At 49.6% G+C, this 22,894-nt stretch overlaps 2 protein-coding genes and 1 pseudogene across 7 annotated transcripts; 2 read left to right on the forward strand and 1 right to left on the reverse strand.

The window, feature by feature from the left end:
* The first annotated feature begins 100 nt into the window (after positions 1–100).
* On the forward strand, positions 101–21,041 carry YRDC (yrdC N6-threonylcarbamoyltransferase domain containing). 6 transcript variants are annotated; one of them, XM_045898046.3, is made up of 5 exons: positions 101–492; positions 1,062–1,176; positions 1,301–1,420; positions 2,718–2,860; positions 3,176–4,062. In XM_045898046.3, exons 1-5 carry the CDS (start codon positions 101–103, stop codon positions 3,234–3,236), a joined length of 831 nt encoding a protein of 276 aa, XP_045754002.1. In that variant the 3' UTR covers positions 3,237–4,062. The 6 variants fall into 6 exon arrangements, with proteins under 6 accessions (XP_045754002.1, XP_064445509.1, XP_064445508.1 ...); XM_064589439.1 differs by having other exon boundaries at positions 3,540–4,062; XM_064589438.1 differs by lacking the exon at positions 3,176–4,062 and adding an exon at positions 3,039–3,164.
* MANEAL (mannosidase endo-alpha like) lies at positions 4,208–10,305 on the reverse strand. Its single transcript, XM_045898044.3, has 4 exons — positions 9,688–10,305; positions 8,379–8,488; positions 7,431–7,507; positions 4,208–6,315 (listed from the first exon to the last, which is right to left on the reverse strand). The coding sequence occupies exons 1-4, from the start codon at positions 10,235–10,237 to the stop codon at positions 5,679–5,681; spliced, it is 1,374 nt and encodes a 457-aa protein (XP_045754000.1). The 5' UTR covers positions 10,238–10,305; the 3' UTR covers positions 4,208–5,678.
* On the forward strand, positions 20,667–20,734 carry LOC123860569 (U4 spliceosomal RNA; annotated as a pseudogene).
* Positions 21,042–22,894: the final 1,853 nt, after the last annotated feature.

Here is a 22,894-nt window from a genome sequence, read left to right on the forward strand (position 1 = left end):
CGCGGTCCCTTTAAGTTGCCCGGCGCGGAGGTGGGGCCGAGCCTCCCCGGCCGGAAGCTGACTGGGCGCGTCACTTCCTCCCGGAAGCGGGGCCGGGCGGATGTCTCCGGCGCGTCGGTGCAGGGGGCTGAGGGCCGCGGTGGCTGCCAGCGTGGGGTTGAGCGAGGGGCCGGGGGGCTCCGCCCGGAGGGGCCGCCTCCTCCGCCCGCCGAGCCCCGCTCCGGCGGCGCCGGGGGCCCGGCTGTTGCGGCTCCCGGGGAGCGGGGCCGTGCGGGCCGCAAGCCCGGAGCGCGCCGGCTGGACCGAGGCGCTGCGGGCCGCCGTGGCCGAGCTGCGCGCCGGCGCCGTGGTGGCCGTCCCCACCGACACGCTGTACGGCCTGGCCTGTTCGGCGAGCTGCTCGGCGGCACTGGGCGCTGTGTACCGCCTCAAGGGCCGCAGCGAGGCCAAGCCGCTGGCCGTCTGCCTGGGCCGCGTGGCCGACGTCTACAGGTGAGGCCGCCCCGACCCGGCCCCGCTGGGGGCGGCACCGCGGGAGGGGCTTCCGGTGACAGGCTTGGGAGACTGAGGCGCAGAGAGCGGGAGGGGCTTGTCCAGGCTCACCCAGGAATCCGGAACTGGAAATGTGTATCGAGCGCTTAACGTCTTCCAGTCCCTGAACGAGATGCTGGGGCGCAGCGATGAACGAGGCAGGCAGGGTTCCTATTCTCCTGGCGTTTTTGTGATAATGAGGGGAGGGGGTCGGGACTCCCACGGTTTAAAAACAACAACAACGAAGGAAACAAACGCGATAGCTGAATTTAGTAGGGGATGCCTGGAAGAAAATGAAACACGGAGCGTGATAACGGTGCAGCTGTTGTAGTCTCGGGGACCAGGAGCATGTGGGCTCCAAGCCGAGGGTGTTCCTCTGGAGCCTCCCTTCTCAAACTCTTAGGGAGGTGAAGAGGGAAGACAGATCCCATTGTAGTCACCAGGGTCCCCTTTTCTAGATCTGACTACCGACTGGAATAGGACCAGCAGCGACCCTTCATTCTTGGATGGATTTGTGCCCTGTTTTCCAGGTACTGCCATGTGAGGGTACCTGAGGGACTCCTGAAAGACTTACTACCAGGACCAGTGACCCTGGTGTTGGAACGCTCGGAGGAGCTCAATAAGGACCTGAACCCCTTTACTCCTGTGAGTCAGATTTTCTCTTGTGTCCCCCAGACTCCTGCCCTCTGGCTTTCACTAGGGTCCAGGCTAGAGCCATTCCCCACCCCTTCCAACCTTTCTGACTATCCCCTTTCCCCTTGCCTCATAGCTTGTAGGCATCCGGATTCCTGACCATGCCTTCATACAGGATTTGGTCCAGGTGTTCGGGGGACCAGTCGCTCTCACCAGTGCCAACCTTAGCTCCCAGGCTAGTTCTCTGAATGTCGAGGTAAGTTACCCAGTCCTCCCCCCAGAAACATCACCAGGCCAGACACAGTTTCCTCTGAATCAGTAGGGTTGATGGTTCACTGGAATGCCTTGCAGGAGGCTCACCCATTTAGTCTGATGGTGGGAAGTCTGTCCGGTTGGCAGGGGTGGGTTGGGGGGGGGATCCAAATTAAAGAATCTTGGAAAGGTTTAATTAAAAAGCTTGAGAGGTAAGGGGGGAGAACTGGTGTTTTCTTCCTGTTGTCTTTTTAATAAGAAACATCATGGTCGGGCGCCTGGGTGGCTCAGTTGGTTAAGCGACTGCCTTCGGCTCAGGTCATGATCCTGGAGTCCCTGGATCGAGTCCCACATCGGGCTCCCTGCTCGTCAGGAAGCCTGCTTCTCCCTCTGACCCTCCCCCCTCTCATGTGCTCTCTCTCTCTCATTCTCTCTGGCTCAAATAAATAAATAAAATCTTTAAAAAAAAAAAAGAAAGAAAAAAAGAAACATCATGGTAAATGTAGTTTTTTCCCCCTTTTTGTGGTGGTAGCTATTTGAAAATATAGTTAGGCAATAAGTCTTTATAACAGTGCTGTAACGAAAGTTAAGACCCCCCAAAAAATTGGGGGGTAGGGGTGTTCTTGTCAGCAAACATTTGACCCATCCAGTGCAGTAACTGGTGGTTAGGCTCCTCCATCCCAAAAGCCCAGGCCTAGCCACCACTGCAGGGTTGTCATGAGTGGTGGTGGTGGAGAGAGCGGGTGATGCTCTAACCCAGTTAACAGTTCAGGCCACGGATTTCAGAGGCGGTATTCTTCCCGTAGCCCAAGGATTGAGTGCTGGTGGCATGCAAGTGCCGAGTCCACCCTGTCTTCCTCTCCCTACCCTTACCCAGAGTTCTCCTGAGATCCAGGAGATGCCCTGGATGAAGTGATTTGCATGCGGTGACCTAGAAATCTAGGCGAAAGTTCAGGGTTGAGCCTACATCTTTGGACACCCACCTAGGACTCCAGCCATTGGACCTATATGTCCCCAGCAGAAGCACTGTGTGGAATCTCCTCTTGGCACAGCAAGATTTTGTTTAAGCTCTAGATAGGTGTTACTTGAGGTGCTAACCTGGGCTGGCTCCAAACCTCATAGGATGCCATGTCCTAGGTGCTAACTGACCTTAACTGAATGAGGTTCCTTCCCTTGCTTCGAGGAAGATGCCTCCTGTTTTAGAAGTGTGCGGTCTTCGTCTCCTTATGAGGGCTGTGTGCAGTATGACATCACTGTAGATGCCAGGGCTAGTGTCCCTGCTTCCTCTCCCTCTCCTCCAGGAGTTCCAGGACCTCTGGCCTCAGTTGTCCCTGGTCATTGATGGGGGACCAATTGGGGATGGCCAGAGCCCCGAGTATCGCCTGGGCTCAACTGTGGTTGATTTGTCTGTACCTGGAAAGTTTGACATCATTCGTCCAGGCTGGTGAGTCTCTTTGCTGTGGCATGGGGATAGAATTTGAGGAAGGTTGGAAGGTGCAAAAAAAAAAGCCTTAACCGAATGAAGATTGGCACTCCTCTCTTGTCCTGAGCAGGGTGGGCAGGTTTGGAGAAGTGGTGGATGGAGGGGCACTAAGTTTGCTGGTGTTTCCTGGCTTTTTGAGGTTTCAAAGGATTCATCACGGGTTTGGTGAAGAGAGCAGAGTTAAGACCAGAGGGTTTAGAGGTCGCTGATCACCAGACTCTGGTGGGCTCGTGGCTTTGAGAAGTCAAACTTGAACTGCCTCCATTTCTTCCTCAGTGCCCTGGAGAGTACTGCAGCCATCCTCCAGCAGAAGTACGGGCTGCTCCCCTTGCACTGATCCTGCTTCTGCATCTCAGGAAGAGGGGAGAGCCCGAGGACTGGTGCTAGACACTGTGTGTCTGTCCGCTGGGGACTGGCAAGGCCTCATTGACAGAGGCCACTGGGGCTGCGATGTCACTAGTCTGACTCTTTAAGGCACTGCCTTTTTTTGAACACTGTAGACCAAGCCCCAGAAGCTGCTGGTTTCGTCTCACACCTGATGGGGAGGTCATATTTATTATCTGTAATTTTAAATATCAGCCAAAAGCTGACATAGAGACTTTATTTGAGAACATTCCTAAGATGGCCTTGTTCTAATAAGTTTCTTTTTCAGAAGTCTTTTTTGAAAAATAATTTGAGGAACAGATTCGGAATCCAGTTGGAGCCCCCTGTCTGGCGGGTAGTGGCATTTAAGGTCCAAATCAGCCAGAGCACCAGCTGGTGCTGTTTAAAAGTCTCCAGTGACCAAAGGCATGTACTTAGGCACCTGAAGCTGGAACCATAGTAGGATAAAGACTGTTGAGCCACAGGCCCGACACTATTTTCTCTGAACTGGAGAGGCCGGTGGTGTGGTGTGCCAGAAGGCCTGGTGGAGAGAAGTCAGCATTTTGGACTAAAGGTGAGAAGTGAGCTCAGTTGGCAAGGGGCGAGGGTAGGGAAGTCCAAATCAAAGAATACTGGAAAACAAATCTCCACTGCTCTTTTCAGCTAGTAGCTTTTTTGTTATTTAGTTGTAAAATAAATTATAATGAGTTACGCCTGTAATACCTTTATTTGAATCCAGTGTGTACTCAAAGCCTTTATTCATATGTATACCAAGTGTTAAACAGAATTATTCTTGACTATTTGAACCTTGTTTTTCTTTAATAGGAAATGTTTTGTAGTTTATTTTTCTTCCTTTGAATTATTCCTCAGGGGTAGGATTACAGGGTCAAAGTGTATGAACATCTTTATGGCTCTTGCTATAGTTTAGCCTTCGAAAGAACTCATCAAGCTGCAGTGAATGAGAATTACTGCTCCTGGCCCCGAGCTTGCCATGCTTTTAGTATTTTTCAAACCGTGTATGTGTGAAATGAAGCCTCCGTGTTTCTCCCTTCTGTAAAGTACTACGGGTCACCGTCCAGCGCTGTGCTCCTGATCTGCTCTGTCCATTGTGGCATCCAGTGCCCATCACCTCACTGGAGCTGGGGGTCCCGTAGTAATCCATAGGCCCCACTTCCTCCCCTCCTGCCTTGCACCCCATTCCCACAACCGGGATTCAGACTTGAGCCCATAAAGTAATGCACATATTTCCAAGTAGCTCCTAAATCTTGCCAAGGTGTTCCAGGGCCTGCTTTAAGGACCCCCACAATGAGTATACTCGTTTATTTGTAAATAAGCACTGTTAAATATCTCCACTAAAAATCTTGATTACACTCCTGGTTTCTGAAGCAAACTCACTCTTCATTGTGCTGACACTGGCCAGCCCATCTTACGTGTCAGTTTGTCACGGCATTTGAGGGAGGGCTCAGAGTCCAGGAAGGCTTGAAGAGAGCAAAAGGAATGCTTACTTGAGAAGACCATGTCATATTTAATTAATAGAAATCACAGTAGCACTGAAAATGGCTCTACTGAGTGGGCCTCATTCGGTTTAGGCAGCTAAAGGGAGGGAGGATGTCCTGGTCCTCTCCCTGGAGCTAGATGGTCATCTGCGGAAATGTGGGCTCTGGAGCACAGAGGTATTTTCTTAAGAGGGAAAAAAAAAAAAAAACCAAAACTCTCAGCATTGGAGAAAACTGCAAAAAAAGGAAAAACTGTGCTCAGGCACTAGCTACAAGGCCACGCCAAATAAGGAAAGCTGGATCCTGTAAGCTTCTGGAAGAAAGGAACCTTTCCATGTGAAGTCTCTAGCACATATTAGGTGCTCTGTCAGTATGTGTTGAATGAATGTACGAAGGCTCAGGGTTATTTCCTGATCGTTGTGTTCAGGAGTCTACTGGGAAGGGCTTAAACCTAGAATTTCCCTCTTGGGAAGTCTCAAATGTGATTCCCTCACTTGGGAGAAGACAGAAGAAGGCTGAAGAGGCAGCAGGACACGTGCTTGCCCAGAGCCCTGACCCCTCCTAACAGCAGTGACCTGGGGACTGCTACGCAACACCAACCTGCTGAGTTCCAAGCTCAAAGGGATCATTTTAAAGTGTTCCGACAGGATGTGGAGTGGCCCTGGGCTGAGTCGAGTCACCTGCCAGCCTCTCTGGGGCCCTCTCTGGAACCCTGCCTCACTTCCTGTCCCTGCAGAGCCCCCCGGCCCCACATGCCTGAGGAACAAGCTTTGTTCCACATGGGCCCAGGCTCGATGGCCCACCCGGAGGCGCCCCGCTGCTGACTGGGGGACCAGTGAGTGCCTCCAACCTCAGCTGAGCCCCACACGGTGACACCTTCCAGGGAGGCCAGGACATTGGCACCTCATGGCCCCAGCTCCTCACATCAGCCACTGCTCCTTCTCTTTGATGAAGTGCTCTGCCCAGCGGCGAGTCAGCTCCAGGTACAGGCTGGGCTGGTGAGGCAGGTAGTCCAAATACAGCCGCGTTGGCGTCTTCTTGGGGATGGCCTTCTCGATCTGGGTGCCCTCGTGCCACTCATTGAAAGACGTGATGGAGACGATCTCAGGCCTCACGGTCAGGGCTGCCTGTAGGGCTGTCTCATAGTACTTGCCATTGACCCTGTTCCGAGTATTGTGGTTGTTCCAGGGCCGGATGCTGGTGTCAATGTAGCCAGGCCCCACACTGGGGATGAACATGAGGTTGTGGGCATCACAAAAGCTCTTCACAGCCTTCCAGTTCTGATGGGAGGAGCCGAAGGAGAAACCGTTGGAGGCAAAGTAGGTATACATGCCATCAAACCCAGCAGCCAGGATGTCGTGGGTGTGGCCCTCCTCCACCAGCAGCGCGATGAAGACCCCATCGTAGGGGGTGTTGCGGATCGAGTGGGGCCCGTTGGGTGTCAGGAGGTAGGCCCAGGCCTCAGGGGATGTCAGGTATGAGTCGTAGATATAAAAGAGTGGGAGGCTCTTACCCATGCTGTTCTTATAGCGGTAAAATGCACCATGGGAGCCATACCTGAGGAGCGGGAGGGAGAAGAACCTGAGCTGGCGGCCGAGGAGGGGGGCAGCCAGCACAGCTGTAGGACAAGCCACAGGCCAGATCGTTCCTGATGCCCAAGTGCAATTTGGGATCCAGCCTGTCCCCACGCTTGCACTCCTCATGCCCCTGAGCAAGAACCTAGTTCCCACCCACATCTCCCCAGCCTCAGCCTCCCTCCATTCAAGCCTCACTTCCTTGTCCCACACCACACCACCCCGCTCCTCCATTGGGACAGAAGCAGCCAGCTAACCAGTCTCCAGGCTCCTGCTTCTGGTTCCCTGTGATCCACTATCTAAGGCATGAACCAGATCTGCTTGCTCCTGACTGAGACCTGCAAGGCCCCTCCAACTTGATCTGGCCCTGCCCACCTCCACCCCTTCTGTTACCCCATCTCCACACACCAGCTACATGGACCTCTTATTCTGCTGTCAAGCTTGTCCCGTCATGAGCCTTTGGATCTGACAGCCCTCTGCCTGGAATTTTCTGCCTGCCCCAGATCTTTGCAGAGCTGACTCTTCCTTCAGGTGTTAGCTCACACGTCCTCTCCTCAGAGAGGCTCCCTTGACCACCGGTTCTGAAGTCTAGCACCCATTCTCAGGCGTGCTCTAACATAATACCCTGCTCTATTCTTAATTATCACTTTCTAATCACATGGGTCACTATGTGACTTTTCATGTGTAACTATTGTCCACCTCACTGCGGCCACACGTTAGAATGTAAACCTCGCCAGTCCTACCCATGACTGTACACCCGGGGCTGAGGACAGTGCCCGGACACCTGAAGGCACTCAAGTACTTTTTGAGTGAGTGGATGAAACCTGCAAGCACAGTACAAGCCACTCTCCCATATATTAACTCCTCTGACTCTCACAAGACTCCAAGGTTAAGAGGCTTGCAACAGATCACAGATTGGAGGCTGCAGAACTGAAATTCAAACCCAGATTGCTGACTCCAAGCCTAGTACTCTAATACTAGGAAGTAGCTGCTGAGGACACTGGCATTCTGCCCTGGTGTCTCTCGACCTACCCCTCTAAATCTATCCCCTCCCCCTTTTTGATCCCCATTGAGATCCAGGCCCCACAGCAGCCTTACGTGTCAATGATGTACTTGATGTTGTCATGCAGAGTGATGTCATCCCGGCCCTTGTAGGGTTGGATATGGAAGGCCACCTGCCACAAACAGAGGAGGTACTGGTCAGGTGAGTAGCTGCCCAGGGGCCACAACCTATAAGGCTCATGTTTCCACTGGGGCTTGGAGGAGGAGTCCTGGCAACAGTGGGCATAACAGAGATAAAAGCAGCCACTGCCCTTAGGGTCAGAAAAAGAGTGCCAAGAAGGCTGGCCACCTCCCACAGCAGGGCATCTGGGAATCATTCTGATGGGATGTCACTGGATGGCTAATAGGTCTGAGCTTATGTGCCAGCTCCACGTGATTGGCACTAGCTGTCTGAAACCATGGGAAGAAGTTTGCGGAAGCTGTCAGGCAGAGGTGCTCTGATCTGTTAAACATGTTGGTGATGGGCTCAGGAACGGGGTGGGGCTCCTCTCTGCTGTTTCTCTTCCGTCACCACAGGAGAGGGGAATGACTTATTTGGTTCATTTGGGGAAAGTAACTGGACATGCTTAGCTCCGCTCCATCATTCCTCTTGAAAGTGCACCCGCCTGCCTGTACTTTACTCCTAGAGGCCCAGCACTGCCTCCCACTAGGGATTTGAGACGTTTGGTTTCTGGGCCCGTTTGGCCCTTGCCTGCTCTCTATCCAGAGTCAGGGTCTGCAACCTAAATCTATCACAGTGATACTTATTCAATCTTCCATTTCTCCTATATTTAGTTTTCCCAATTTTCCCCCCAGAATTCAAGAAAATAACAGTGACAGGTGCTATTTATTAGAACCTCACCCCCCCCCCCCCCACACACACACATACCACTTGCTGTGTATTTGCCATACCTGGGCTAAAGCCAAAAACTAACCCTGTGGGCAGAGAAGGGGAAATCTCCAGAATGGGCCAAAGAGCACCTGACCTCTTCTTTGGACACTCACCTGGATGTTGTACTGATGGGCGGTGTCGAGAATGGCGGGTACCAGGTCGTCTGAGGGTTCCCCGTTATCATCAGCCATGCCAGGTGGGTACCAGGACAGGACCAGGACGCCTGAGACACAACACAGTAGCTACTTCAGAGGCACACAGTACCCCCGCAACAGAGATGCGTTTCCTCCCAAACCGTCTCCAACTGCAAAATGGTTTTTGAATGAAACCTTGAGCGAGGCTCCTGCCAGGTTCACTTCCTGCGGATCAGATGCCAGAGCCTAGCGTCCCGGAGCTGTCCACGCCCGCGGTGCTGAAGCGCCGCGGCAGCGGGAACCTTTGCGCACCAGGCGGGAAAGGAGCCTGAGAAAAGCCAGGACTCAGACTTCCGCTTGCATCCGCAAGAAGTAGAACAAAAGGAAATAGTGGATAATGCCACACCCATCTGGAAGCCACAGTCCTCTCTCTGGAGAAGAGGGGCCCCTCTAAGGTCCCGCAGGGATAAGAGCCCCACGCAGAGGTCCTCTGATGCTTCCCGAGGGAAATAACATTTGTCTCGTAAAATCCTGAGGGGTAGCCTCTGTGTTATTTATCTGTGAATACCTCCCACCATTGTCTCTGTCATTCAACCCCTCTCCCCATTCACTAACCATCTCTAGATAAATTGAAATGTGTTCTAAACTCCAGGAGAATTCAGTGACACAATCCGAAAGAAGTGAGCCTCCCCACCCGAGCCTGCCTACAAAAGAGGCTCCCAGGGACCTCTTTGCAAGCAGAGTACTTGAAGAAAAGCTCCTGCCCCCCTACTGCAAACAGCAGGGTCCAACATGGGCAAACTTTCCTTCCTGCAGCCAGCAAAAACTGGAAGGGTTGGTGCCCTATCTTGTATCTGGTGTGAAAGCATTGGCCATCCCAGGCGTGGCTCCTCTGAACTCCACTCCTGCAGGGCCAGGATGCCCAGTCCTCACTTACCAAGCCTAGAAGCCCAAGAGACAGGAAGACTTTCTCCTTCTCCCTGCTGTCCCTACTTGGGACAGCTCGGAGCAAATGCCTTCTTCCACTGGCCCTCCCGGCAGCTCCGCCCTATGAAAGGGCCCTGCTGTGAGGGGTCAGATGGCAGAGATGGGGAAGTCAATACCAGGAGTTGGGGGGCGGCGCCACGCGGTAAGCGCTGAATGAAAATAGAAGGGAGGGAGTAAGAAGCTAGGCGGAAGGGTGAGTGGGATCAGAGGCCCGGTGACAGGACCAGCGGGAGCTGGGGTGTGGAAACTGAGGAAGGGTGAGGCTGGGGAACAGGGCCGCCCGGGGGTGGGGGGAACTCACCGATGGCGGCTTCCTTGAGCTGGGTCATGTGCTCCCGCAGCACCTCGGGGTCCCGGGAGCTGTAGGGCCCCAGCTCCGGGTAGAAGCTGGAGCCCAAGTCGTCGGGAGGACTATGGCGGCCGCGGGGATAGCTGGCCGAGATCTTGGGGTCCCAGTGAGGCACCATGACGTGGTCCCAGTGAATGTAGTGGCCCTCGCGCCGCGGGTTCCCGTACCAGGAGTAGTAGAAGGCGTGCAGGTCCGAGTAGACGCGCAGACTCTGCCCGGGGGCGGGCTCGGCCTCCGCGGGAGCCGGGCCCGGGGGACTGCCCGGGCCAGCGGTGCGGGGCGGCGGCGGCGGCGGGGGTGGCGCGGCGGGGGCGGCTGGGGCCCGGGCGGCGGGCGCGGGGGCTCCCTCCGGGCGTCGCTCAAAGGGCGCCAGCTCCAGGCCCGGGCCCAGCGCCGGGAGTCCGTCTGGAGCCTTGAGCGTGCGCAGGCCCATGAGGGTGCCGAAGGCGAAGAGCAGCACCAGGAACAGCGCGATGCAGGCGCGGCGCCGCCGCCGGGCCATGGCGGCCCCTGCGCTCCCCGCTGACCGCCCGGCTACCTCCCCGCGCGCCGCGCCATGGCTGCCCGCCCGGCTCCCGCGCGCCGCAGAGCCCGCGCGCGTCCCAGGGAGACGGCGACGCCGAGCGCCGAGCGCGGCGTGGGCGGCTCCCCGCCTCTCCCCCGCAGTGCGGGCGGGCCCGGCACACAGCGAATGCAGATGGCGCAGACCAAGTGGTCAGGAGCCGAGGGGGGAGTGGACGAGAGGAGAGGCGAAGAGTAGCAGAACTGCGAGTTCCCGGGCAAAGGAGCAAGGGCCTAGTCAAGCTGTGTGGCTCGGGGAGCATTTGTCGCCTTTCGGCCCGGGCCAGTGGCGTAGAGGCACCCAGTGGAGGAAAGGGAATGCCCTCCTTCCGGAGCCCAGGAGAAGGTCGGGGCAGCGGCGGTCAACGGTGTGTGGGAGCAGAGGGCAGGGTGGGGAAGAATGCGACTGTCAGTGTCCGTCTCTCTCTCCCAGGATCTCCTTACCCACTCATCCCTCTTTACTGACTTCACTGACAGCCTCTGTACTCATCTCAGTGACCTCCCTTCTTTGCATTCGGCCCCCATCCCTCGGACTCCCTCTCCCACCCCAGGCAGCCTCTGAAGCTTGGGGCGCCGGGGAACCCCCAGGGATCAGACGCTACAGACACTGGCTAGAGCGTGGAAAGACGAGGGAGACCGTGACTTGCACAAAGTCACACGGACCCGGCCTAAAACCAAGGGTCAGGACTGGCTGGAGGGAGCTCTTGTCACTGGCCAGACTGTTTGTCCTTGCACGAACTCCTAGAATCGGTTGAGGACTATATGAGATAGTTACCCAAAGTCACTTTATAGAGGGCCTGACAAAATTACCACTCAGTCCATGTTCGCATTCTTTCTGGACTCAGCTCCAGAGGGCTGGCCCTGGGTCGTTATTTACCCTTCTAGATTCCAAGGGGGGGCTGCAAGAGCAGGGTCTGACAGTTCCCAGGGCTCTCTGCTGCGTGAATACCAGTCTCTGGGCTGATAGTCTCTAGGCAATGATAACCTTTTCACTCAACACTGAGTTCCTACTCCGCATTATTCGTTATTTCATTTATTCAGAAAATAGTTTTGTTTGTTGTCTGCCTCCTTCACTGGTCCATGAGGACAGCAATCTTGTTTCAGCAACTGCTCTAGCTGCAGTGTCTACGACAGAGCTTGGCATAAGAGTAGGTACCGGATTCTTCTTTCTTATGTGAAAGAATCATAGGAAATGGAGGAAGAAATCCCAGGAAGAGGAGGAGCAAAGTTGGGAAATGTGGGTAGGTCTGGAGCCCAAGAAAGCGAGTTTGAGAGAATTCATAGTAGTGAGTGTGAATTAAGTAGGATGCTGGCATCTCCAAGCAGCAGGCACCTGATTCAAGCTGGTTTATGCAGTTTGGAAATGTATCATCTCACAATGCAGGAAATCCAATGGTAGGGCAGACCCTGGCTCACCAATTCAGAACAATTAGGAACCTGAGACGCTTCCGTCTCACTGCTCTACTGTGCCCACCATTGACTTCATACCGAAGCTGGCTCCCCTCATATCACAGAATGACTGCTGGGGGCAACTGAGGCAGCATGCTCCCCTTTCCCATCCAGCAGGCAACAGTAAGACTGATTTCTCTTTCCCAGAAGTCCTAAGCAAGCTTCTCCTTAAATCTCACCCGTCTAATCTGACTAAGTCCTCTTCATCCCAAACAAATTGTTGCCAAGGGGGATGGAACTACCATGACTAGATTAGATTAAATGTTCAGAGATGATTAAATGTTGGGGAGAAGGCCATGATGTCTACCGTGGAATTAGATGACTCGAAATGAATAAGAATGCAAAGAGAAAAAGAATAAGGATGGAACTTTCAGGAACACCAGCATTTATGCATTGGGCAGAGAAAGGACAGCAAAGCTGAGGAAGAATCAGGAAAGAGGAAGTAGTGATGTAGTTTTTGGTTTTGGGGTTTTGGTTTTTTTTTTTTTTTTTTTGGAATGTTGTTGTGTGTTGGTGGAGTCCAGAGCCGGCAGCCAAGGAAGAATTCTTAAGATGTCTTTGGTGCAAAATGGTGGTTTTATTAAAGCACAGGGACAGGACCCATGGGCAGAAAGAGCTGCTCCCTGCTGCTCCCAGCTGCCCTGGGATTGTGAGGTGCAGTGATTATATACATTGGGGTTGGGGAAGTAAAGATAAGGGAAGTTCCAAAAGGACTTTCATATGCTAAAGAAGACTTGCAGGATCCTGGAGGAATGTTATAATCTGCCTATTTTAAGTATTTGTCAATGGGCTGCAGGTTATAAGGACATTTAATTTTATCTACATTTCCTTCTGCCTTTGTTTCCCACATCAGTTAAGAGAAGTGAGAGTGGATGTCAATGGTTTTAGAAAACTAGTGGAGCTTTCCCCATCTCTCAGTCATTCCCCTACTTCTGGAAATGCCCTGCAATATAATGGTGGCTTCCCCTGGCCTGGAGGCCCTGACATTACCACCCAGCCATACTTTGATCCGGGGCTAGAACCCTGACCCACAAGGAACCAATGAGAGTGCCCTGTTTCCCATTGTACCAATCACAGACACCAACCCAAGGGTCATCAATTACAATCCTTCTCTGGGATTTTTCTCTCTGTTGCTGAGGGTAGATTCCATCTTTTTCTCTAAAAGTAATACCATTAGGGAAGGAACAAGGAACAGAGAGGAACTTAGTGGTATTGGATCCCTGATCTTGGTTTTCCTTGAGGCCTGGTTTTGGTGTGAAACACTGAAATAATCTTCCAGTAAATTAATCTTTCATTCTGAGCAAGATGAGTTCATGGAGTCGACTTTACCGGTTGCCTGTCAATCTCAAGTAGAGATTGATAAAGGGACTTGGGAGAAGGGCGGGCATTTGGAAGGTAATCAGAGGAAGCAAGAGCAAGGAATCGAGGAGAATGGGACAAAAAAACAAGAGGCAAACGAGTGAAGGGTACATTATGGAGGTTTCTGCTACAGCTAATGGGGCTTTGAGTCTGCCTTCTAAGAAGTGTACAAATGCCTCCCAGAATTACAAGGTTAAAGCTAAAGCAATTATCTCCTGGCCCCCATCATCCACGGGTCAAGTGTTTTCCTTAGGGCTGTTAACTTCCTCACCCTTCTGGTCTCCTTTGTGCCATCACATCCTGTGATGTCAGAGAAGGTCCTGAGGCAGGCATAAAGACAGACAGACACATCGTAGGTTTGAAGTGGGATGCTGCCAGGTAGAGGTAAGTCTGGGCTTAGCAGAACTGTCCCTCCTAACTGTACCATCCAGAAAAAACAGACTTAGCAGCTTAAAACAGCAGGAAAGTGTACTATCTCACAATTTCTGTAAGCCAGAAGTCCAGGCACAGCTGGTTTTCTGCTTAGTCTCACAAGACCAAAATCAAAGTGTTGGCAGGACTCTGCTCCTTTGTGGAGGCTTTAGGAATGGCTCCGAATCCCAGATGGTTGGCATAGAACCTTAGTTCTATGGAATTGTAGAACTGAAGTTCCCACTTCCTTGCTGGCTGTCAGGTGAGGGTCTTTCTCACCTTCAAGAAAAAGGCTGCCTGCATTTCTTGATTTGTGGCTGCCTTCCTCCATTTTCTAAGCCAGCAACGTCAGGCTCAGCCCTCACACACTGAATCTCTCTGACTTCCTCTTCTACTCGGAAGAGCTTGTGTGATACATCAGACCCTGTTGGATACGCCAGGATAATTTCTGGTTTTTGTGTTTTTTTAATTTTTTTTAATTTCTCTGTTTTAAGGCCAACTGATTAGTAGTAACCCTAATCCCAACGGCAAAGTCCCTTCGCAGCAGTAACTCTATTAGTATTTGGAGGAATAGCCCAAGGACAAGAGTCTCAGGGGCAGGGACAGCTTCAGAAATCTTACCTCGGAAACTGTTGCTGGAGTGAAAGTGAGCCAAGGGCTTGTGACTTGTGGCTTCACGGTTGTCCGTTACACCCAGTCTATCAGTTAGAACGCGTTGGGCTCTAGATAAGAAGGGAGATAGCTACATATGGCTAAAAGCAGTGCTTCTCCAACTTGAACATCATATCAGTCCTTTGGGGACTTTGTTAAGATGCAGATCCTGATTCAGTGGGTCCGGAGTGAGGCCTGAGATTCTGCATTTCTTTTTCTTTCTTTTTCATTTCTAATAAGATCTCAGGTGGTGCTCATTCTGGTGGCCTCAGACCATACTTTCGTACTTAAAGTATAGTGAGCTTATGACCCCACATTCTGAGGAGTCTTTAGATAGGCTGGTTTTAGAGATGGTTAAACCCAGTGGTTCAGAGACACCGGGGCATCATATCGTCTTATCTGTGGTTTCTTTGGCCTTCCCCTCATGGCTGAAAAAGGATGGAAGCAATTCCAAGCATCACATTCCCACCTGACAATATCCAGATGCAGAAGAGGAAATGGCTGTCTTATTTTTTTCTTTTAGGAAGAAAAAAGAAGTGACATGCCCCCAAGGATGTAGAATTAGAATAGCCATGGGAGCCAGAAGACAGGGGAGAATTACCTCCAAACTTCTGAGGGAGAATAACTTTGAACCTAGAATTCTATAATCAATTTAACAAGTGTGAGGGGAGAATAAAGACATTTTTATGTATCCAAGGTCTCAGGTTTTTTTTTTTTTTCTCCTATGCTCCATTTCTTAGGAAGCCACCAAAGGATATAATGAGAAGGTAAATTTTAAAAAGTGAGGGGAAACTTGGGATCTGGCAAAAAAAAAATCTAACACAGAAGAAAAGCTTTGGGGAGCCCCAGGGTGACAACTGTGCAAGTCCAAAGAGCAGTCTGCCCCCAGAGGAGTGGAAAGATAACCTAGGGCAGGTTTGTCCAGGGAATGACTGAAATTGATAGACATCCTGATATACAACCCAGTCCCAGCTTTCTTCTGTGGCTGTGTCATTATTTTAGGTTAAATCACTAGTAGATACATTATATTCTATAATACTTTCCACTATTGAGCCAAATGTGAACTATGATTATATTTCCTTTCTTGTATAATTCTTGTTTCTCCTGGAGTTAATAATTCCCCCTTTCCCCGTTATTTGTTTTCTATATCTTTATTAGTTGTTTCTCCTAAACTCTCCAACACAGTTATAGAAATCCTTTGAATACTGTCTTCTACACAGTTCCCATATGAGGATGTCTATCAATCAGTGCATAAGACAGAGTGGTCAGATGATGATAAGGGTTGTAGAGAAAAGCATGCCCGGGTGGGGGGAGGAGGGCCGGGGTGGAGACGTTTTGTAATTTTTATAGGTTGGTCAGGGAAGACCTCACTGCCAGGGTGACCCGAAGGGAGAGAGGAAGGAAACCATGCCGACATTTGGAGGAAGAGAGTTCCGGGCGGAGAGAGCAGCAAGTTCAAAGTCCTGGCATAGTTCTAGGTACTGAACATACAACAGTGAACGAGGCAGGTCAGCTTCATGCCTTGGTGGAGTTTGCATATAATGCTGCAGTGACCAGAGCAGCTACTGGGGCAGGTGGAGGCCTCTGGCAAGAAGAGGCATCTTCATTTGCTGCTGCCCCGTTTAGTGCAATGGAATTAAATAAAAGACATGAATTGGAGTGCCTGCTCATTCACACACCTGCTTAAGTGGCCATTTTGTTCCCACGATCATGGCTTTTGGACCAGTAACAGACGTCTGACCCAAGCTAGACAATTATTCCTCCCCAAGAATTCACCAAAATTAGCTGTGGGGAGGCAAGTTAAAAGGTCATGCAGGCTCAAGGACACAGCAGAAGCCAGAGTAGACATGAGAAGCCAGGTAGACCATGAAAAGCCAACATCATGAGGAGACCAGGAGTTTAAGAGCAGTTGCCATCAGTAGGCTGAGGTGAGCAGTCTGTCTACAAAAAGGAAAATGCAGCAACTATGCTACAAGACAAAGAAACCAGAGATCATTTGACCTCAGGAGGAAAGAGGAAGAGAGAGGAAGCAAAAGACTTTTTGTTTGTTTGTTTTTAAGCAGAAATCAGCTGCCTCAGTATCTGGCAGCTTTCAGACCTGCTTCGTTTGCCACCAGGTCATCCAGTTCATTCTTGGTAGATATTTCCATCCACCTAATAAGTCCTCTCTCCTTCACTTGAGTAGATTTAAATATTTCTGTCTGTGGCAGATAGACCCCAGCATAGTCCCCGTGATCCCTGTTCCCTGGTGTGCATGTCCTTCTGAAATCCCCTCCCCCTGCGTGTGGGTGGAACCTGTGACTTGCTGCTAACCAGTAGAATATAGCAAAAGTGAGAAATTCTGTAGATGTAAGTAAGGTCCCAGATAAGCTGAGTCTGAGTTAATTGAAAGGGAGATTATTCTGACTTACTCATGAAAAAGGCCCTTAACAGAAGGACTGGGTGCCCCTGAGGTGATAGATTCTTATAGGCTTGATTTTTTTTTTAATATTTTATTTATTTATTCATGAGAGACAGAGAGAGAGAGAGGCAGAGGGAGAAGCAGGCTCCCAAGGAGCAGGGAGCCCGATGCGGGACTCGATCCCAGGACCCCGGGATCATGACCTGAGCTGGAGGCAGACGCTTAACCATCTGAGCCACCCAGGCGCCCCTCTTATAGGCTTGATTAAGTGAGCGGCCACTTTGGGAAGCTCATATGGCAAGGAGTTGTGGGCAGCCTCCAACCAACAGCCACCAAAAATCCAGCCTACTCAGTCCTACGGTCATAAGGAAATGAATTCTGCCCACAAAGTGAATGAGCCTGGAAGCAAATTCTTCCCTAGTTGAGCCTTTGATGAGAATGCAGCCTAGCTAACACCTTGATTGCTGGCTGTTAGACCCTGAGCAAAGGACCCATCTAAGTTGTGCCCGGAACTGACCCATGGAAAATGTGAGGTATTATTATATGTATTCTTTTAAGATGCCAAGTTTGTGGTAATTTGTTAGTACAGCATAGAAAAGTAACACACTGTCCTTCCAACCAACTTTGACCAAACAGATAGGCTTGAAACTTTTAATCAGGATGCCCAGGTTCTAGTCTAAGCTTTGCAGTAGTTTTCTTGGACCCAGGCAAATGTCTTTCCCTCTCTGGGCCTCAGGTTCCTCATCTGTAGAATGGGCAGATGGACTAGTGGAGCTCTGATGTCCTTTTCTTTTCTTTTAAGATTTTATTTATTGGGCGCCTGGGTGGCTCAGTCGTTAAGCGTCTGCCTTCGGCTCAGGTCATGGTCTCAGGGTCCTGGGATCGAGTCCCGCATCGGGCTCCCTGCTCTGCAGGGAGCCTGCTTCTCCCTCTCCCACTCCCCCCACTTGTGTTCCCTCTCTCGCTGTGTGTCTCTCTGTCAAATAAATAAATAAAATCTTTAAAAAAAAAAAAGAAACAAAAAAAGAGATTTTATTTATTTATTTGGTAGAGAGAGAGAGAGCGAGAGCAGGAACCCAAGCAGTGGAGTGGGAGAGGGAGAAGCAGGCTCCCCACTGAGCTGGGAGCCCGATGTGGGGCTCTATCCCAGGACCCTGGGACCATGACCTGAGGCGAAGGCAGATGCTTAACGACTGAGCCACCCAGGCGCCCCTCTGATGTCCTTTTCAGTTGCAGTGTTTTGGATGTTGTCCCTGACCACTGTCCTATTGTGGAGTGATGTATGTTGACTCTGTGTCTTACCTCGGAGGGCTCCAAAACAAAATTACTGCCCTCATCCGAGGGTGTAAATCCTAACTCATTGTTTGGTCTTCCAATTTTGCCACAATCTTTTTGTGAAACCATGCAGCCTCCCCCTATTAATATAAATGTCTGGGGGGTAAGGAGTGAGGAAGGGACTGTATTTGAATTGTTGTCTATGGTCTATAGTGGAAACCATATCATATGAAAGGATACAGCTGTTTCTTTTTTTTTTTTTTTTAAGATTTTATTTATTTATTTGACAGAGAGACACAGTGAGAGAGGGAACACAAGCAGGGGGAGTGGGAGAGGGAGAAGCAGGCTTCCCGCTGAGCAGGGAGCCCCATGCGGGGCTTGATCCCAGGACCCTGGGATCATGACCTGAGCCGAAGGCAGACGCTTAACGACTGAGCCACCAAGGCGCCCCACAGCTGTTTCTTTTAACTCTGGATCACCATAGTACCTCTTCCAGGAGTTTTGAATAAGCTAAGGAAGATGCTATGTGGGAGACAAGGGAAAGAAGAGAGCAAAGGAGAGAGACAGGGACAGAAACAGACACACAGAAAGAGAGAAATGGATAGATGCTATTTTGTTTTATTTTTGTTTTAAGATCTTATTTTTTTAAATAATTTCTACACCCAACATGGGGCTTGAACTCACAACCCCAAGATCAAGAGTCAGAGGCTCTGCCAACTGAGCCAGGCAGGTGCCCCAGATAGGTGCTATTTTAAAGATAAAACAACTGAGAAATTACTGGGAAGGTAGAAGAAGAATTTTTCACACAATTTTCAAGTAATGTCATACATCAATAAAGGACATTACAGTTGACTCTTGAACAACAGGGTTTGAGCTGCATAGATCCATTTATACATGGATTTTTCCCCCCAATAAATATACTGGAAAACTTTTTGGAGATTTGTGCCCATTTGAAAAAACTCACAGACAAACTGCATAGCTTAGACATATCAAAAAAATTAAAAGTTGTGTATGTCATGTATTCATAAAACGTATGTAGATATTAGTGTATTTTATCATTTACTACCATAAGATATACACACATCTATTATAAAAGTTAAACTTGGGGTTCCTGGGTGACTCAGTTGGGTGACTGACTCTTGGTTTCAGCTTGGGTCATGATCTCAGGGTACAGTCTACTTGAGATTTTTTTTTTTAAAGATTTATTTATTTATTTTACAGAGAAAGAGAGTGAGTGTGCAAGTGGGAGGAGGGGCAGAGGGAGAGAATCTCGGGGCAGACTCCCCCCGAGCATGGAGCACATCATGGGACTTGATCCCAGGACCCTGAGATCATGACCTGAGCTGAAATCAAGAGTCGGCCACTTAACCGGCTGAGCCACCCGGGCGCCCCATCTGCTTGAGACTTTTTCCCCCTCCTCCTCCCTCTGCTCCTCCCCCCATTTGTGGGCTCTCTCTCTCAAATGAATAAATAAAATCTTTTTAAAAAGTTAAAACTTATCAGGGCGCCTGGGTGGCTCAGTCGGTTGAGTGGCTGCCTTCGGCTCAGGTCGTGATACCAGGGTCCCGGGATCGAGCCCCGCATCAGGCTCCCTGCTCAGCGCAGAGCTTGCTTCTCCCTCTCCCTCTGCCTGCCTCTCTGCCTGCTTGTTCTTTCTTTCTGTCAAATAAATTTTTAAAAAAAATCTTAAAAAAAAAAAGTTAAAGGGCGCCTGGGTGGCTCAGTCGTTAAGCGTCTGCCTTCGGCTCAGGTCATGATCCCAGGGTCCTGGGATCGAGCCCCGCATCGGGCTCCCTGCTCAGCGGGAAGCCTGCTTCTCCCTCTCCCACTCCCCCTGCTTGTGTTCCTGCTCTCAATATGTCTCTCTCTGTCAAATAAATAAATAAAATCTTTAAAAAAAAAAAAGTTAAAACTTATCAAAACTCACTCACACACTTACAGAGCATATATGGCACCAGAGAAATGTAAACAAAAGTAAAGACGCCATATAAATCATAACGGCATAAAATAAACTGTAGTGCATACTGTACTACCCCAATAATTTTGTAGTTGCCTCCTGTTGCTATTGCAGTGAGTTCAAGTGTTGCTAGTATCTGCTTAAAACAGCATATGATCAGAGAATAAACTGGTGGTTGCCAAAGGAGAAAGAGGTGTGGGGATGGGTAAAATGGGTAAAGGGGAGTGGGAGATAGAGGCTTCCAGGTATGGAATGAATAAGTCAAGGGGATGAAAGGTACAGTATAGGGAATATAGTCAATAGTTGTTTTTTTTTTTAAGATTTTATTTATTTATTTGAGAGAGAGAGCACATGAGAGGGGGGAGGGTCAGAGGGAGAAGCAGGCTCCTCGCCGAGCAGGGAGCCCGATGCGGGACTCGATCCCGGGACTCCAGGATCATGACCTGAGCCGAAGGCAGTCGCTTAACCAACTGAGCCACCCAGGCTCCCTAGTCAATAGTATTGTAATAGCGTTGTGTGGTGATGGATGGTAGCTACACTTGTGAGCACAGCATAAGTTGTGGAATTGCTATGTTGTACACCTGAAACAGATGTAACATTGTGTGTCGACTCCGCTTCAAGTTTCAAAAAGCAACATGTGATTGATGCTACTCATCTCTGAGTGAGAAGTTAGTCTCTCCAATAGATTGGGTATTGCAGTAAAAAGTGATCTCTCATGGTTCTTGTGTATTTTTTTGTGTTTAGGGCAATATCGTAAACTTTGACTATCACCAGGGGACCCATGTGAAATGCCACTAGTGATGCCGGAAGTGCTCCCCAGAAGCAAAGTCATGACGTCATAAGAAAAAGTTGAATTGCTTGATATGTAGCTTTGCGCAGTGGCAGTATCGTAGCCAATGAGGTTTATCCGAGGCGCGATTATTGCTAATTGAATTGCTTGATATGTACCGCAGATTGAGGTCTGCTGCTACGGTTGCCCTCCATTTCAAGATAAATGAACTCACTGTAAGTACTATTGTTGGAAGGAAGGAAGGAAGGAAGGAAGGAAGGAAAGAAAGAAAGAAAGAAAGAAAGAAAGAAAGAAAGAAAGAAAGAAAGAAAGAAAAGAAAGAAAGAGTGAGAGAGAGAGAAAGAAAGAAAGAAAGAAAGAGAAAGAAAGAAAGAAAGAAAGAAAGAAAGAAAGAAAGAAAGAAAGAAAGAAAGAAAGAAAGAAAGAAAGAAAGAAAGGAAGGAAGGAAGGAAGGAAGGAAGGAAGGAAGGAAGGAAGGAAGGAAGGAAGGAAAGGAATTTGTGAAGCAGTCGCAGCAGCTGTGCCAGCAAGCACAAAAACCTTGCATTTCTTGCAAAGTACCTTTTTATCTCATATTGAAAATGCAGCTTTTATGTGGGTGCAGGATTACTATAAGAAAGTTCTACCTCTAGGGGCACCAGAGTGGCTCAGTCGTTGGGTGTCTGCCTTCGGCTCAGGTCGTGATCCCAGGGTCCTGGGATCGAGCCCCACATCGGGCTCCCTGCTCGGTGGGGAGTCTGCTTCTCCCTCTCCCACTCCCCCTGCTTGTGTTCCTGCTCTCACTGTCTCTCTGTCAAATAAATAAATAAAATCTTAAAAAAAAAGAAAGTTGTATCTCTAGACTCTAATATGATTTGAGAATAAGTGAAGTCATTATATGAAAACATAAAGCAAAAGAAAGGTGAAGGATCTTAAGTTGGAGAATTTAATGCCAGCAAAGGATGGTTTGATAATTTTAGGAAGAGGTTTGGCTTTTAAAATGTCAAGATAAAAGGAGAAGCAGTGTCTGCCAACCAAGAGGCAGCAGACAAGTTCCTAAATGCCATTAGGAAAACCATTGAGAAGAAAGGATATACGTCTGAACAGGTTTTTAAAGTAGATGAAAGTGCCCTATTCTGGGGGAAAAAAATCCACGAAGGACATTTATTAGTAAGAAAGAGAAGCAAGCACCAGGATTTAAGGCAGAAAGGGACAGGTCAACTGTACTGTTTTGTACAAATGCAGTCAGGTTTGTGATCAGGACTGCTTTCCTATATAAAGCTGCTAACCCCTGAGCCTTGAAGGAAAAAGATAAACACTGGTTGCTAGTCTTTTGATTGTACAGTAAGAAGGCATGGACAATGAGAACACTTTTTCTGGATTGGTTTCATTGATGCATTGTCAGGAAGTGTCTTGCCAGTAGGACTGCCTTTTAAAGTTCTTTTGATATTGGACAATGCTCTGGCCACCCAAAACCCCGTGAGTTCAATGCCAAAGGCATCCAAGGGGTGTATTTGCCCCAAACACAACATCTCGAATTCAGCCTCTAGATCAGGGAGTCATAAGGACCTTTAAGGCTCATTACACATGGTACCCTACAGAAAGAATTATCAATGTTATGGAAGAAAACCCCAATGAAGAGAATGTCATGAAAGTCTGGAAGGGATTACACCACTACAGATGCCATCCCTGTTATTGAAAAGCTGTGAAAGCCATCAAACCTGAAACAATATATTCCTGGTGGAGAAAACCATGTCCAGATGTTTTATATAATTTCACAGGATTTACAAGAGAGCCAGTCAAGGAAATCATGAAAAAGATTATGAATATGGCAGGGGTGCCTGGGTGGCTCAGTAGGTTAAGCATCTGCCTTCGGCTCAGGTCATGATCTCAGGGTCCTGGGATCGAGCCCTGCGTCAGGTTCCCTGCTCCGCAGAGTCTACTTCTCCCTGTCCCTCTGCCACTCCTCCTGCTTGTGCTCTCTCTCACTCTCAAGTAAATAAATAAAATCTTAAAATAAAAAAAAAGATTGTGAATATGGCAAACAATGTGAGGGGTGAGGGGTGAAGGGCTTAAAGATATGGATCTTGGAGAAATTCAAGACACCACACCAGAAGAATTAACAGAAGATGACTTGATGCAGATGAATACTTCCGAACCGGGTCCAGACAATGAGGAAGAGAGAGAAGCAGCAGTGCCAGAAAACAAACAGACATTAGACAATCTAGTAGAAGGGCTCGACTAGTCAAGACTGCTTTTGATGTTTATGACATGGATCCTTCTATGATCCAGGCACTGAAACTGAAGTGAATGGTGGAAGAAGGAT

The sequence above is a fragment of the Mirounga angustirostris genome, unplaced genomic scaffold, assembly GCF_029215605.1.
Source record: "Mirounga angustirostris isolate CCGP_5_RB_7025 unplaced genomic scaffold, mMirAng1.0.hap1 SCAF_4, whole genome shotgun sequence".
NCBI lineage: Eukaryota > Metazoa > Chordata > Mammalia > Carnivora > Phocidae > Mirounga > Mirounga angustirostris.